This window comes from Micromesistius poutassou (assembly GCF_964030765.1).
Source record: "Micromesistius poutassou genome assembly, chromosome: 19".
NCBI lineage: Eukaryota > Metazoa > Chordata > Actinopteri > Gadiformes > Gadidae > Micromesistius > Micromesistius poutassou.
The window spans coordinates 9212544-9229576 of NC_140289.1; the positions used below are offsets into that span (position 1 = coordinate 9212544).

Sequence of the window (17033 nt, forward strand, 5' to 3'; positions counted from 1 at the left end):
GCACAGTTGGAAATAGAGATGTAATCTATGTCTGTGTATAGTTTAATATCAGATCAAAATGCCCAAATTTCCCCACCAAGGTTAAAGCTCTCCCTTGATCAGAAGAATATTTATATTTTGGAGAGCATATCTGTAGCGTGATTAAAACAGATACCATTTTTAAGACTCAAGGTCCTTACATATCTTCTTCATGGTCATTATGACTAGTTTTACAATGCAGAATGTCAGCATGTGTAATTTGCAGTAGGGTTGTACAGCTCATTTTGAGAAATGTGTAGGACTTTGAGTTTCTCCTCTTTAATCTCGCCTCCAGAGACTGGGGATTTGCTTCAGTGTGAGCCTGCATATTTTATCCTCCTATACACGGTGACGGCTGTTTACAGTCAAATGTGCTTCCTCTCTAGTGAATTCACTTTCATGGCAAATGCCATGCAATGTCTGTCTGTCTATCTGTCAAAACATGACATCATGCAAATATATTTTATTCATTTGTTCCTAGATTTTGCAAATAGGAAAATGTTAAATGTAAAACTCAATTCAAATACTTTTACTGGTGAACATTGGAGTTTGACTTCTCTCCATCACCACAGTGTTACAGTAAAACCTCAACGGGAATAGTTAAATTGTATTCATTGTTATTGAAATGCTTGCCATGTTTATTCACTCTTACTGTGGTTCCCATTCTGAGGTTTAACTGAATTACTTACGGATTCAAGCTTTCAAGATTCAAAAACATAAAGTAAACAAACCCATTCTTTCTTTCCATCATAGTCGGAGTGTAAATGGCCCAGGAACAAAATGGAGGCAAGTTTTCCACACCGGTGCAGCTGCTGTGTTAATTACAGTCCAGATGGACGGGTTATTCCTCCAACCGACTTTTGTGATGTGGAGTAACCTTTAACCCGGACAACACAACGGTAAAAAACAACAACCACAAAATAACAAACACAATGAAAGCCCCAAGGCAGTGTAGTGTTAAATCGTCAGAAAGCATTCCTTCAAACGTCTGAATGTAAAAGTGAGCTTTCTGCACAGATGCCATGTGAAGTTGTTCCGAGCATGTGTCCTTGTTGAAGATAGAAAATAACGTCAGAGCGACACAAGGTTGGGTTGTGACGTGCAAACTCAATCACATTTGATGTCCTTTCTGGTAAAAAAGAAACCCTGTAAAAAGAAACGATGTCCTGAACTACTAGCATCCTTGAAAGCCACCATAGCACATTGTGCAGCAATTTAAATATCTTTGTGACCAACGTGAATATATTCACAGCATCTGCAACACAAACCAAAAACAGTCTCTCTTTCTCTCTCTCTCGCTCTCTCTCTCTCTCTCTAAACATATAAAGTAAAATAAATAAAAATCTCTATACATATATCTCGATCTATATATAAATGCATGCCTCGGCGCCACAGAAAGGCATTTACTCATGCATTTAGATGGAGACATTATTATAATGACCAATGACCATTCTACGCCGTACGCACGTGCGGTGTATTCAGTGGTATGTGCGTGCACCGCTCTGTACAGGACTGTGTAACTTGACTCTGAAGATGACTCTGAGGATGACTGTGTAATTGGTCCTGAGGATGTTGTGGACCCCCCCCTGCGGAGCAAATGAGCGTCAACGTTTGACCCCTCACTGTTCCGGCTCTGTGGCGGTTCCGGATTATTCCGCCATCAATCTCTCTCGCAGCAGCCACCACCAGCAGCCGCCACCACCCCCACCCCCTCCCCCATACCCGGGGATATCTACAGCATGGCCGTCATAGCTGCCACACGTAGGGAGTTATCGAGGTACAGTCACAGGCAATAACCACGCACGAGTGAGCCTCTAATTGGACGGTTTAGGCGAGGAAGAGGAAAGGCGGACAGGAAGCAATGATTTGGCAGCGTTGAGACACACTGCTTCCTATGCGTTGCATGAAAAACCGAACTTGTGTTAATTATGCATGGGAGAGTTACAGTTTAGAGTTGAATCTGACTTTTTCACAACCCCGTTCTACGTGAAAGATGAATGAACTTTAGCTTCAGCACAGTTTCTCGCCTCACCGATGGGATGTTTGTTGTTGTGTGAACCATACATCAATAGCAGGGCCCTGCCAAGATCAAACAGCATGGATCAGGGTGGACACCAAAGCAAGCCTATGGCCTACTTATGGTCTTTTATATGGCGTAAGCAGCGGGAACTTTGGAAGTGTGTGAGTGTGTGTGTCTGTGAGCTTTTGGCTAGTTAACTTTATTTTACTTTTATACCTTGATGTTTATATACAGGTTCGGTCGATTTCCATGAACTACAGTCTACAGACACCATTTCTTTGTATCTATCCTCTCGCTCATGGTTTTTGCATGAAACAATGTCTGCTCAGGAGCATTGCAACGTGTCTTTTCATGTTCCTCAATAATACATTGTGAATGATCTCACCTCATTTCAAAACTATCCAGTTTGCAAAGATGACTTGATGGGGAAGGAATGAGGCAATAATCCCCAGCTTGATCCGATTGCTTTTGCGTAAACTTTATTTCACGGGTTTTTATGGGGTTGATCGTAGCTCGGACCTACGCAGAGAAAAAACAAAAACAAATCCTGTTTGTTTGAAGATTGTGTTGAGCTCATCGAATGGCGCCTTTGGTAATGAAAATGTGAATTGTGCGTGAAAACAATCCCGGCAGCGTTTGCCACAATTATGCCGCATTTTGCGACTCAGATGTCGGCAGAGCGTCATTCTTTCACTTGTCCAAATGACTGACTCCTCGGTCGACATCGACATTGACATAAGGAATGAAGGGGATGGAGAAGGTGATTGATGTTAACAAGGAAAGGAAAGGCTTATGTAGAATTGAATCTGCAATTGGTTAGCATTTTAATGAGGAGGTAGAAGTGATGAGGATATAGAATTATAATTTATCCTTGGAGCGGTTTTTGTGTATTTTTTGAACGGTTTGTAGTCGGAAGGTGGAACGATGCTCTCGGATTTCCATTGTTCAGGTTAGGAAATAGCTTCAGCCAGCCTAGTCCCTGTCCCGCATAACGATCCTTGATGAAAAACGAAACTAATTTCACGTGTTTCACACTGTGACACTGGAGAATAATATTGCCACCTGTTCAATAATGATCTGACTAAAATGTCACCATATAAGGAGGTATCGTACAAGACGATGATAGAAGATGAGACATCTGCACTGTGGAGCATAAAGGGGGCTAATTTAATCTTTAATCAGCTCAGATGTAACCCATCATCTGCATGCGTGTGCTGGTGTAGCATGTTTGAAAATGTTTGGCACCTTTTAATGCCAATGTGCTGGCCCTACGGTCCTCATGGATTGGTTAAAAGGCTCAGGGCTCTTTTCATTAATTTGATTTGCTCACAAAGGGCTCATACCAATGAGAGTCTATCTGGGAGTGAATATATTGCTGTGAGAGTACATGGCTTGTCTTTGTCTAATTACCCTTTTGTCTGTAGCCCCTGAGAGGCGAAAGTTTGAGGTTCTGCTTGAGCAACGTGAAAATACAAACGTCTAAAATAATGCTTTGTCATTCAGTTCACTTTTTTGTTTTGTTTTTCTGTCCATATTGTTCGAGTTTAACTGTCAATCGGATATTCACCTGTGTATATATTTGAGTTGATGCCATTTCTTCATAATATTTCCCAAAATTAATCTATTTTCAAATATTTCATGCTGTGCAATCATCAACCATTTTGTCAAATAATGTCAATTTTTTCCTTCCTTAATGAGCAATATTTCACTTGGGTAGAGAAGTCGTATATCTGTGTAATGACTCTTTTCACTCCAGTCAATGCGTGTTTTAATTAAAAAAGGAAAATGAGGTCTGTAAAAATAGAGCTAATCTTTATGAATTGGGCATTCTGCACTGCTGCCTTGCTGAGTGGCTGTGACAAAATATACTGGGAGCTCACATGGCGGCTCTTTCATCACCAGTTGGAATCTAAGACATGAGCAAGGAGTCATTAGCTTAACCACACCAGTCACATTGTTGAAGTGTATGCGGTCTTCTCCAGGCAAAGGGGTTCCGGAAGTCTTCCTTCAGCAGACCCCATTTCCTGTATGCAGGGTTCCTGCTGGCTATCCTACTTCTGGAGGAGGTGTTTTCCTGCTGCCTCTCCTGGCGGAAGTATTCCTGCTGGCTCTCCCTCATCTAGAGGAAGAATTTCTTCTGGAGGAGGTGTTCCTATTTGCTCTTCTTCTCTAGAGGAGCTGTTCCTGTTTGCTCTTCTTCTTCTCTAGAGGAGCTGTTCCTGTTTGCTCTTCTTCTTCTCTAGAGGAGCTGTTCCTGTTTGCTCTTCTTCTTCTCTAGAGGAGCTGTTCCTGTTTGCATTTATTCTTCTCCTGCTGGCTCTTCTTCTTCTTCTTCTTCTTCTTCTTCTTCTTCTCCTTCTTCATATACCAATGTAAAACCTTTTATGTACACATACAATCCCCCCAAAAATATGGAACCAATTAAATGGATGGACACATTGTCAAATATTGCGATGGAATGTGTGAATTTCTGAATTTCTCAGCAATCTTTGAACAGTGAAACATGAAGAAAACTCTTCAGTCTCAAACTCAGTCCTTACTGTGAAGCAAGCAAGCACACGCACACACACACACACACACACACACACACACACACACACACACACACACACACACACACCCCTTTCATTATATTACCATAACTTAATAGAACATGAAGCCAAGAGGGCCCTCGTGGTTGGATTGCAAATCTCCTGCAATTCATACGTCCTGAACAATGACACACAATGTCTATATTATCGATAGCCCTAAGTGCTCCATTGCGGCCTCATCTCTCGGCTAACTGCCCGGTCTTGCAGTTAAGCCCAATATACCTCCGGGTGCCATTGTCCTTTCAGGCCGGTCGTAGATCACAGGGCGATGTGGCCACCCCAGATTGCCTTTACCCAGACGCCTCGCGTCAACCTCCCCAGGTCCCTCCATAGTCTGACCTGCACCTCTGAGGATTATCCCAGCTTCATCTGTAATTAAAGGCAGCCAGGGGGAACTCTAGCCTGGTGGCGTGGAGGGGAGGGGAGAGGTGAGTGGAGGGGGGGGCGAGAGGAGATTGAGGGGGGGAGAAGGGAGTATGGGAGTGGAGGATAGCTGAGGGGAGAAGAGAGAAGAGAAGAGGGGAGGATTGGATAGGGGGGAGAGGACATGGAGAGGAGGGGAAAGAGGAGAGCAGAGGGCAGAGGAGAAGACGAGAGAGCACCCGAGAGGAGAGCAGAGCTGAAGGCAGAAAACAGACATTCATAATTCATCGGGCGGTTGAGTGACACACATACAAACTCAATAAGGGGCTCTTGTTATCTCGCTCCTCCACTAACAGGTGTGCCAGGAGTCATCTGAACAGGTTGCCGTTTGCGCTGTGTGTTTTTTCCCCTTTCCCCGCATTGACAGGAGATTAGAATTGATGATGTGTGCGTGCCTGTGTGTGTGGGGCTGCAACTCAAGTGAGGCTGCAGGATAAGTGGACCAGCCAATTTGTTTCACGCGTTCAACTTTGCGCACGGGGCCGTGTTCCGCAGAGCCCATGCAGGCGAATTGTGCGAGTGTACAAACAATAAAAAAAATTGACAAAAAATAATTTTGACTTCCACTCACTTTATATTCCCCTTCCGACCAGCTGTGTGTGTGTCTCATTTACATACATACATAATCTGCTTATGCAGTGTGCCGCATGCTGATGGCTTTCGGTTTTGTTTGGCGCGTGGCCGTCCATACCAACCACCACCGCCCCCCTGTTCTCCCAGCTAAAGAAGGAGGAAAAAGGCTTTTCTCCGACTGGTGGTCGGAGGTGGCGGCTCTACGTCTGGGCTGCAGAGCGGGTCACAGGTGAGATTAGTGTTATTAAAGGGTCAGCCCGGGCAATAACAGACCCCGAGACCCCCTCCCCCCCCACCACACCCAATCACAGCGATCACTCCGGACGGCCTCTGAGAGATACCTGGGTTTCAGTGATAACAACACCGTTCCGTAAAGCTGTGTTTTCTTTGGGAGACGGTCACGGTTCGAACGGCAGCGATGGAGGTTATGTTTCCACTCTATTCATTTTGATTTATTTGTTTCCTCCCCATAGGTTTGGATCGTTTGTTTATTCAACAGGAAGTAAAATAAACATGCAAGCGGCACAGCGCTCTGAGTGAATTAGGGTAAATTAATTAGTTGTCTGTAATTCCTTGCCTGGGTGGCTGGGTGCGTGTTTTGAAGGCAAACTCTTATTAAAACTTTGCCTGTTGAATGATTTCAGCTCATTAGATTGTCAGGGAAAACTGCAGAAAACCCCACAAGAAAAACAAATAGCGTTGGCGTGCGTCGAAACTTGCTGCTGTGAATTAATTTAAATGTGTGATGCGTTTTCCTGTTGCCAGCCAACCGTGGTTCATTCCCAATGCGCATACCATCCCGGCCAGCGCTTATCATTCAATGCATACTGATCGACTGCAATGAGACCTACTACTGATGGCGGAAACATTACGGCAAAGACACTGAGCTTTACATGCCATCGGAAGAGTCTCCACGGGGGGTCATTTCCCCTCTGCTATTCTCTTCCCTGTAATCAAGTCCTGATGATACAACCTCGACAGGTGGCGGGAAATGTCCCCGATCCACATGGCAGAGGAGGAGGAACGGGGCGTGATTGGCACAGAGAAGAATGTGTGCAACTGCTCCATCAAGTGTCGTTGATGTGATTATTCCACAGAGGGTAATTACCACCCCCCCCACTTCCTGATTGGAGACCCCTCCATCCCAGCCCTGTGTCACTGATTGGACCAGGACCTTGGGAAAGACACTGGGTTTTGATTGGCGGCGTCTGTCAGCCTTTGGGGGGGGTGTTAATATGAAACGCCGGCGCGGCCACGCAGACTGATTCGACCACCACCTAAGTTTGACGCACGCATGGATCATGTCACTCCCTGTGATTGACAGGTGCCTGTGGCTCATATGTTTAGACGTGGCACCACCCCAAGACGACGGTGTGGGGGTGTGTGGGAATGTGTGTGTGTGTGTGTGTGTGGGTGTGCATTACCTCCACTCTCCTGGGAGATGGAAGCCCAGCCAGCCATGTGTAATTATCAGAGCATAAAGAAAGATCAAGCTCTCTTGCTCTTTAGCCTGCTCTCTCTCTCTCTCTTTCTCTCACTCCTATGCCTTCTCTTTCTCTTGCCTTCTCTTGCTTTCTCTCTCTTAACGCCATCTCTTTCGCTCTTCTGCTCTGAATCTCTTGCTCTCTCTCTCTCTCTCTCTCTCTCCCTCTCTCTCTCTCTCTCTCTCTCTCTCTCTCTCTCTCTCTCTCTCTCTCTCTCTCTCTCTCTTGCCATCTCCCTCATTCTCTCTCTCTCTTTCCCCCTCCTGTGTAAGAAGACTACGGGTCCATGGGAAAGATAAATATACAGAACGCCCCAGAGCATCACGTCACAGAGCACTCCTCTTTGCTTCTATTTCCTTCTCTTTCGTTGGTGTACAAAAACAAGCCTGTCATTCCCTGTACTTTGTCGTGTCGCTTGAGAGTAAAATATGTAGATTTAGCACATGATTTACTGCTCTTCATCGCAGCGCTTCTATGTCTACTCCATTACACCACATGAATCAATCAGACTTTTTATTTTTAAAAAACCTTTACGTCTCCATCTCCATTTGCTTTCATGTTTCAATTGATCGACTTACCTTGGGATTCATCCTCGCATACTACTCTCTCATGACTAGAGCCACCCATTTAGTCTGGAAGAGTGTGTTTTTGTGTGTCAGTGTGGATGTGTGGCTGTTTTTTTTGTGTGTGTGTGTGTGTGTGTCTGTCTGGGTGTGGGGGTGTGTGTGTGTATGAGTCTGTGTGTCAGTGTGTTGGGGGGAGGGGGGAGGGGTGCTAGACTTATGACAGCATTCCAAGATTGAGCCACATGGTGTATATGCAGTAATCACGAGGTCATCATCAGCTGAGCGTTTACTCTGGTCTGGGCGTCCCCAGTAGCACAGGGAGGTTGTTCTGGTCTGGGTGTCTCCTCCTCTGGGAGGTTGTTCTGGTCTGGGTCTCTCCAGCACAGGGAGGTTGTTCTGGTCTGGGTCTCTCCAGCACAGGGAGGTTGTTCTGGTCTGGGTCTCTCCAGCACAGGGAGGTTGGTCTGGGTGTCCCCAGTAGCACCACTAGCTCAAGTAGCATCGGGTGGGACAATAAGAGATAGAGAGAGGGACAGATAGAGAGAAGGAGCGTGGAAGATGGATGGACTATAGTGAGGGGAGACTGGGAGAGAGATCTTGTTATGACTGATTCTTGTCTGGGTGTAGGGGGGGGTTAACTTGTAACCTGGAATAGGGGGGGAGCTGTCTTGCAGTCTCTGCATTACAACTCCCACCCCTCTCGAAACGCTCAGCTGATGCCAGTTGTAATAAAGCTTAAGAACTCCCACTGAATCGCTTCCACATGTGATTAATAGACACTTTGTAGAGTAATAGGCGGTGGTAAAAAAGAAAAATACAATATATACATATGCTCGCATTCTCACTCGACCCTACAACCCACAGTGCCGTTTTTCCATTCTGACCCTCTGACTTGGGTTTTATTCCTTGGTATCCATTTCAACCGCACCGCAAGCGGAGGAGTGTGCGTCTCCACGGCCCATCTCTGGGTGACAGATAGCACCACAGCCAGCTTCTCGACCCAGAAAGCGCCAGTCCATGACCTTGCTAGTGCCTATGCATACACTGGGAGAGGAGGTTGTGTGTGTGTGTGTGTGTGTGTGGGAGGGGGGAGTGTGTGTGGGGGGGGGGGGGGGGGGCGATGACACAGAAGCCATTCTCTGCTTCAAAGGGTTTCAAAATTGAGGTCTTGAGGGTTTTAACCTTCAAGACTGTCGACAAAGGGACTCGTAAATTTTGCGCTGCGCAAAAAGCAAGGCGGGTGAAGAAGAAAAAAAAGACGTACGACAAATTTCTTCTTTTGGTGGAGAAAGAAAGGAGAGGCAGAGGAAGAAGAAGGAGGCTATTACCATGGCAAGAAGGCCTTTGTGTGTGGCCAGAAAAAGAGATTGTCTGTTGGGCCGGAGGAAGCTGCTCACCCCTCTGACGGACTGAGACCTCTCTCTCTCTCTCTCTCTGTTTCTCTTTCAAGCTGCCTGGTTCCCTGTCTGTTGCGGTTTGGTGGCTATATACATGTTGAATTGAATTACGGCTACGATTACTTACCAAAATACAGAAACCAAAAGATAGCTCTATTCAACCCATCACTGCAAAGAGATATAGCCATGCTTAAAAGTCATTCAATCTGAAGAGTCTCGTCAAGTTAAAAGGCAGTTAGAACATTTGCCATTACTTTATCTTGTATCCATGAGATCAGCAGCTTAGATCAGGTTATCATATTTAAATGACCATTATGCATGCCGGGCCGGGTTTCAGATGATCATTTCCATCCTTTTCTGAAAAAATGGGTTTTCCCATCCATTACAATAATGGGATGGGAATATAGACTCTACTTGGCTTTATGCATGGATATTTTTTTTTACAGTACATGCACATTGTACACACAGTATATAGTTCACCTGGCGTTGAGCTCCCTGTCTCCTTGTTCCATCTGTCACTCTTTTTCCCCCATAATCCCCGGTGCCTCCAGCGGGTCTAATGACATGCCACTTCCCCAGGACGATAAAGAGGGTTGTAGCCCAGCCAGGCTGCATGTAAATCTCTCCTGCACACAGGTGTCACTGCGCTGGCACTCCTATGGAAGGCACCGGGGAAGGTTAAATAGAACTGTAGTGATGCAACACATAGCCAACAAGGTTCCAGACAGAATGCATTGTTGTCGGTGTGTTGTGTAGTGTTACTAAAAATGGATGATATATGCATTCTATATATAATACATCCTTTGATTCTTTCATTTCCTGTACTGTTTTGCTTTATGTCCACCAAGAACGATATGGCATAATGATACAAGTGCCTTTTAAATGTGAAATGTTATTTCATAGGACATGTGTGGACGGTCCAAACAATGTGTGGAAATGACACTGGTATACGTGCCAACATGATTAATAAATGATAAATTCAAAGCGGCCAAAAATATAAATATCCAAATCTAATCTAAACCTGTCTGTTGTGCACTCGACAGGCAGTTTAGGAGCAGTTTCTGACACACCTGATGGTGGAGCTCTCCACTCGCTGCATGGCATAAGGGGCCAAGCCCAATCACTCCCCCGCCGGAGCTGGGATGGTGATTGTATCAAACTGACCCTAACAAGCTGTCAGCTTGGATCTGATAAAGCATGCATCAGCAGCACAGCTCCCTGGCATCTGTTTGGACAGAGCCGACAGGTCTTGCAACTCAAGCAGTGCTGCTTCCTCTGTTGGTGTGTGTGTGTGTGTGTGTGTGTGTGTGTGTGTGTGTGTGTGTGTGTGTGTGTGTTCGGCATGCATCCACGTACACGTTTGATTTGTCAGGCTTTATTCCAAATATCATTATTTACTAATGATGGCATCCTGTGATGCCAGACTATGAACACATTCGATGGGATTTCGGTGCCCAGAAATGGCGGTTTGACCTCCGTGCATCTGGAATCACTGGTGCCTGCAGGACAGAGCCCCATCTAAGCATATTCCTCGTTTTAAATAGTCTCCTCACCCTGTCACACACTACCCTCTTTGCTCTGGGGGGATTATTCAATGTAAAACCTGACTGTTAAACAAGCACTGGGAACATTTCATCAGGTGAACACATCGGGTAAGAACCACAAAGGTAATCTGGGGTTGTTTTGTTGCACAATATCTGGTATTCAACAACAAATGAAATGGGTATCATAAAAAGGTATTTATTTATTTATCCATTATTGTTTTTATGTTATTTCATCTTGATCATTTCGTGAAGGTTTATTTGTACAACAAACATTCACATAATCGCCTTGTCAAAGCCTTAAGAAACACATAATTATACACATTGCCATCATTCTGGTTAATTTAGCGTATGTGCCAACGATGCTGCAGTACCCCTGTTGCAACATAGGGAGCGCTGGTGTGCGATAAGAAATGAACTCGTGGAAATGCTGAATGACTGAGCGTCGCTAGTGTTTATCAGAGAGAGAGAGAGAGAGAGAGAGAGAGAGAGAGAGAGAGAGAGAGAGGAGAGAGAGAGAGAGAGAGAGAGAGAGAGAGAGAGAGAGAGAGAGAGAGAGAGAGAGAGAGAGAGAGAGAGAGAGAGAGAGAGAGAGAGAGAGAGAGAGAGAGAGAGAGAGAGAGAGAAATCACACCATACGAGAGGGGAATGTGGAACAAATCACCAATACTGGTGGCCCTGTGGAAGTGAGACGGATTTGGCGCATCTTGCTCTCGTCACCATTTCGCTTTCGTCTTTTTGAAACCCACTTTGGACAAAGTGGTGGATCGCGGTGGCCGTGCGTCCCGGGGCTCAGTGACAAGTTGTAAAAAAATTCCATCACTATTTTTAAAACAGTGCACTTGAATTTGGGGGCGTGGATGGTGGAGGAGCCGCTGTGCACTGGAAGCGCTGAACGTGTGGTTGGCCAGGGCTGTGGGGGTCTGATGTGCCGGCGTGGAGAACCAGTCTGAAGGCAAAGAGCCGGCTGGACGTGAACCTGCGATCGTTTTTGATTCACGATCATCTTTTTTGTCTTCCATTGAGCGCGGTGCAGGTTACGATTGCAGATTTGGATACACAACGGCATGGATGTAAACTGTGCACACGACTCGACGTTTTCCGTGCGTAAAAGGGAAAATGTAGGCTAGTTTAAGTGGAAAGGCAAAACCAGGTAGGATGGTCATATGCATGGCAATCTTTACATTTTTGACTTGTTATTGTTTGTTGCTTTAACTGGCATGGCGTTGAAAGACAACGTGGACACGTTACCCTGATGTCCGAGTGACATCTGGATTTTAAAGCCGCCTTGTGTGACTGGAGCCGAATCCTCGGTGATCCTGACAGGTGTCACACTCCACACGGACCGTGGAACTGATTGTTCACACACGTTTCGTTGGACAACGGTAACCAGCGGTGTTTCATGATGGGTAATCCGAATTAATCCATTGCCCAGTTTAGTCGGGACATTCACCCAAATATTTGGGAGTGCTCACGATCGGTGAACAAACCAAACGCCTTTTATAATGCGTTTTAAAGACCGAATTGGGAAAGTGATCTGATCCCTAAAGACCTCCGCGTGTACCGAGAACATCCAACATGACCCACAGCGGACCCGTCATCGTCTACGAGTGGCTGAAGACCCTCCAGCTCGCCCAGTACGTGGAGTCTTTTGTCGACAATGGCTACGACGACCTGGAAGTTTGCAAACAGATCGGGGACCCCGACCTCGACGCCATCGGCGTGTACATCCCGCACCACCGGCAGAGGATTCACGACGCGGTGAAACGACTGAAGGATGAAGATAAAGAGACTGCCAGCGGACTGTACTTCACGTTGGAGCCCATGGCTCCCGCCTCCGAGGTGTACACTGGCCACCTCGTGGACCAATATGACTCTAAACTACGGAGCTCAAAGTCCTGGACCGAGCCCAACAGTGACCGCGTCGGGCGCAACAGCGGCGGCTACGTGGGCGCGCAGAGGAACCTGACGCTTGGCAATAGGAGGGAACTGGTGATGTACCCAAAGTTGAAGTTGAAAATCATGATCCGGGATAAACTTATACGAGATGGCGTCAACCTCGCCAGGCCACCCTACTCAAATAAGGTACGCCCATTCTGCTCTTTACAGACAGGTTGTTCACGGCCACGTGCTCATACATAGGTGGTGTTGTGGTGGCTGTCACTTGCCCATAATAACAACCGATTCCTCCGCCCATGACATCAGACTATACCGTGTTAACGGTGCAGTTTGTCTGAGTGAGAAGCTGAACCGTGCACACGTGAGGCCTGAAGGTTTCCCAGGCCCTATAAAGCACATCGCATGCGTAAAGAGGAGGTGGCTCACTGTGTGGTGAGTGTTTGGACCGGAGGTACCGCGCATCAATGAGGAGGAGGGGAGAGACCAGAGAACCTTGTATTCTTAAAATGTATGTGCATATTATATATAGCCTGACCTACCCTTTTTAGGGGTTATGACACACACACACACACACACACACACACACACACACACACACACACACACACACACACACACACACACACACACACCAGCATTCACCGTGTGGGTGGACCACGCAGGCCCATGAGCATTGCATCTTTTAGGGTGTCCTCACTGATGAATGGCCCCCAGGCGATTGGTTGTGATTGGTCCTGTGAATTAGCAGGGCCCAGATGGGTTGGCCTGGTGCTGCCCTGGACGGAGCCAAGCTGAGAGTGGCCCCTTGTCGGAGCAGGCCTGATAGCAGGCAGCCCATCCCCTTGTCAAAGTGTCTGCGGATGCCCCGGCCAATTTGGAAAAAGGCCCCACCACGCTGAATGAGTGATTGCATTCACCCCACTGTGTGTGTGTGTTGTGTGTGTGCATGCGTGTGTGAGTGCGTGCGTGTGTGCGTGTGTGCTGGTGAAACTGCTATCAGTCTGTCTTGGAACCAATCAAGCCCTGTCATGCAAGTCAATACTTCAGTTGGCGGCCACTTACGAACTTCCACATTTTCTTTTTAGATGCCCATCTCATAATCTCCCCACTTGTATTGGGTCATTCAAAAATAATTTGCGGTTTCTGTAGAATAGATGATAGATGATCAAGATTGTGACCAAAATAACGGTTGGGATGACAACATCCTTTTTGAAGGCTAGATTTATTTGATGGAAAGAAGCCTTCAGGTGTGTGTGTGTGTGTGTGTGTGTGTGTGTGTGTGTGTGTGTGTGTGTGTGTGTGTGTGTGTGTGTGTGTGTGTGTGTGTGTGTGTGTGTGTGTGTGTGTGTGTGTGTGTGTGTGTGTGTGTGTGTGTGTGTGTGTGTGAGAGCGTGCACGTCCTCACCACCATGTAGTTTTGATTTGGCTCCAGCCCAGTGCTTCCCTCAGCAGGAGGAGTGAGTGGAGTGTGAGAGGTCTGGAGATGGAGCAGTGACCAGCAGACCTCTGATTGGTCGGCGGGCTCAGCTCAGCTGTCGCTGCCCTCGAGATGGGATGCCAGCTTCCCCCCCCCAACAGAAAACAGGAGGGATGGCAGTGGATGCAACCACTAGCTTTGGGCTAGCTGGGCACTGCAATATATGCTGACAACAATAGATAAGAAAGGGACTTTGATGGTGCGATAGACGGCTTACAGAAGATGCACTATTTGGCGCCCCACCCCCATATCCTCCATCCTCTGTCCCATCCCCTTAGTGGGATTGGTTGGGGGTAATCTCCGATCCAGCAGTCCTACTTTGTTATAGCACAACTTCTGGGGGCAGACAGTTCAGAGCCTGGACCGCTACCAAGAAACTGAAGGGACAGAGTTATGCATGAGTTATCCCTTGTTTCCTGTTATGTTGTGAGTTATTTTACCTAAGAGAAACTGAGTGGACAAAGCTTTCAGAATATTTTTTGTACAGTGATCAGTCTAAACACAGTGTTGATTTGAAACCTGCCATCATTCTTTGGATTGGTAATTTAAAGTCATATAAGACTATGGTGGAGGTTACGTCAGAGAACATTAGCAGTAGCATTCAAAAATCCTTCCTGGAGTGTTAGTCAAATGCTCTGCTCTGCCCCCTCCCTTCCCCATGAGAGCAGCCATTATCTCCTGCTTGGATTGGATGGCTCCGCTGGGTGTAATAAATATAGATGGTCCCTCTCGGGCCACAGAGTCTCAAAAGAGGTAAACAATGCTATCGGCTACAAAATGCTCATCGGCGATGAGATAAGAAGCCATGGTGGGTGGAGATAGTGACCAACTTTATTACTGCTGCTTGAAATTCTCAAGGCTTAACTCGGCGGCCATTGATAAAAATCGGGACACAGAAAAATATAAAATATGCAAATTAACAAGATCCGTCCACTCCCCTTCCGTGTTTGATGCTGAACGCAAAAGTTATATCTGATCGTGTTTTGTTACGCTTTGGGCAGAAGGGCAGCCTGACTCATCCACTGGCTAACTTAAGGTCATACTTACTCATTCCAAAGCCAGAGACAAGGTCGCTGAGTTTCCCCTGTGTAGTAGCCGACGGCTTTCATGAAGTAGTTGTCCAAGTTTTGGGATATAAATAAAACGACACAGAAACTCAGGCTTTCTGTGTGTGTGTGTGTGTGTGTGTGTGTGTGTGTGTGTGTGTGTGTGTGTGTGTGTGTGTGTGTGTGTGTGTGTGTGTGTGTGTGTGTGTGTGTGTGTGTGTGTGTGTGTGTGTGTGTGTGTGTGTGTGTGTGTGTGTGTGTGTGTGTGCGCGCGCAGTATGCAGGGCCGAACATCAAATGGCATACTCGTAAATTCCTTGAAAGCTATAAACGTATGTTATTGTAAACATGAAGTCAGAGGGGGGTATAGCCCCGGTTCCTCGGGACCTCGGCTGGGACACACGTGACCCGGGCTCACGCTGGTCCGACGGGTGCCCCCCCCCACCCCCCAACACCCTACTGTCTGCCACGAGTGTGGCAAACAGCTGACACGGACAGTCAAAACAGCGCCTCATTGTTAGCACTGCGTGTCAGGAGGAAGTCAGGGGCTAAACACAGTGCGTTGCACAGTGCGTTGGGGGGGGGGGGGGGGGTCAGGGCAGGGGGAGTCGTCCATTGTTTTTGTCCCGCGGGCCCCCACGGAGCCACACGTCCTTTCACTGGAGGACAGCTCTGTTGTGTGTGTGTGTGTGTGTGTGTGTGTGTCCTCCCCTGCTTCCGGCTATTGAAAGTGGGGTGTGTGGGGGGGGCGCTCTGTTCAGGCGAGGGTCCGGCATTGTGCCGACTGGGTGGCGATGATGGAACCTGGGTGTCGTGCGGCGAGAGGGAAGAGCTATGAATACACTCGCAGAATAGTGAGGAGAGTTCGGGTTTTTGGGAGGGGGGCGAAGGATGAAAAAGAAGAGAGAGATGACCCTCCGTGTGTGTGTGTGTGTGTGTGTGTGTGTGTGTGTGTGTGTGCGTGTGCGTGCAGTCAAACAAAGCTGCGGATTCTTCTGTAGTGCTCCTTAGTGGCAGAAATGGTGTTCGGAGCCGCAGAAGGGGAAAGAAAGACCAGCGTTTTAATTGAATCTGATATAAGCTTCCTTTCGGCGAGGGGGGGGAAAAGTCCATCATCTTTACATGCCAGATATTCTCCTCGCTTCCCTTCGCAGTCATCTTAATCGTGATTCATATCTCAGAGACCTCAGCTCTCAGGAAATTAGCTTTTTTCATCCCCCCCGTAATTGTTAAAGACATCCTCATGTTACGCCTATGGTGAAGAACCTGAGTTGTACGACCTGAAACAAAGACCCCCCCCCGCCCCCCCCGGGCTTGATATGGGAAGACCTGCCAACTTGTCGTGTGTGTGTGTGTGTGTGTGTGTGTGACCAAGTGCTCATTTTTCAGTGGTCCTCATTTAGAAACGAGAGAAACTAGTACGGCATAATAGCAGTAATTAAACCGCATTGATCCAATTTAGCGCCTGCCGGAATTCAACCTCGCTTGGCGACAACTGGACACTGACCTACTGAAGGCTTGATGCAATGCTTCATATTTCTTGATGATAGCGAAAATAACTTTTCATTTCTGTGTCGTTCCGTGCTGTGTTTATGTGTTGCCCCAGAGCACTGCGTGAAACCTGCATATATTTAGTGCAAATCACCAATCTAATTAGCCTGATGATATGAAACCCATTGAAAGACAGAGCCTTGTCGGTGCACAGCAGATAGCGGGGCTCAATGCTCTGGGCCTTGTCCCTAGATCCCATGCGATAGAGCTTGGCTCCGTGCCACCGGGGGGGAAGTTGAACCCCTCTCACGAGCACTCGAGAGTTTTCCACAGGTTTCCACAGAAAGCCTCTTGTTTGCTTAGCTCTTATTAAGGGCTCTGTCGAAAGGCATGCGCGAGCACTCGTAAAAGGGGGGGGGAGGGGGGGGGGGGTGGAGTGGAAGTCATAAAGTACGGGGTTATTGTCCCGGCTTATGGTTATTGTCCTTCGAGGGTAGTAGAAAGTCT

The 17033-nt window shown here is 47.1% G+C and overlaps 1 protein-coding gene across 1 annotated transcript; it reads left to right on the forward strand.

Moving 5' to 3' along the window:
* Positions 1-11557: 11557 nt before the first annotated feature.
* Positions 11558-16653, forward strand: LOC311364294 (sterile alpha motif domain-containing protein 5-like; the record flags this gene model as incomplete). Its single annotated transcript, XM_084484282.1, has 2 exons — positions 11558-12698; positions 16642-16653. Exons 1-2 carry the CDS (start codon positions 12192-12194, stop codon positions 16651-16653), a joined length of 519 nt encoding a protein of 172 aa, XP_084340408.1. The 5' UTR covers positions 11558-12191.
* Between the last annotated feature and the right edge of the window lie 380 nt (positions 16654-17033).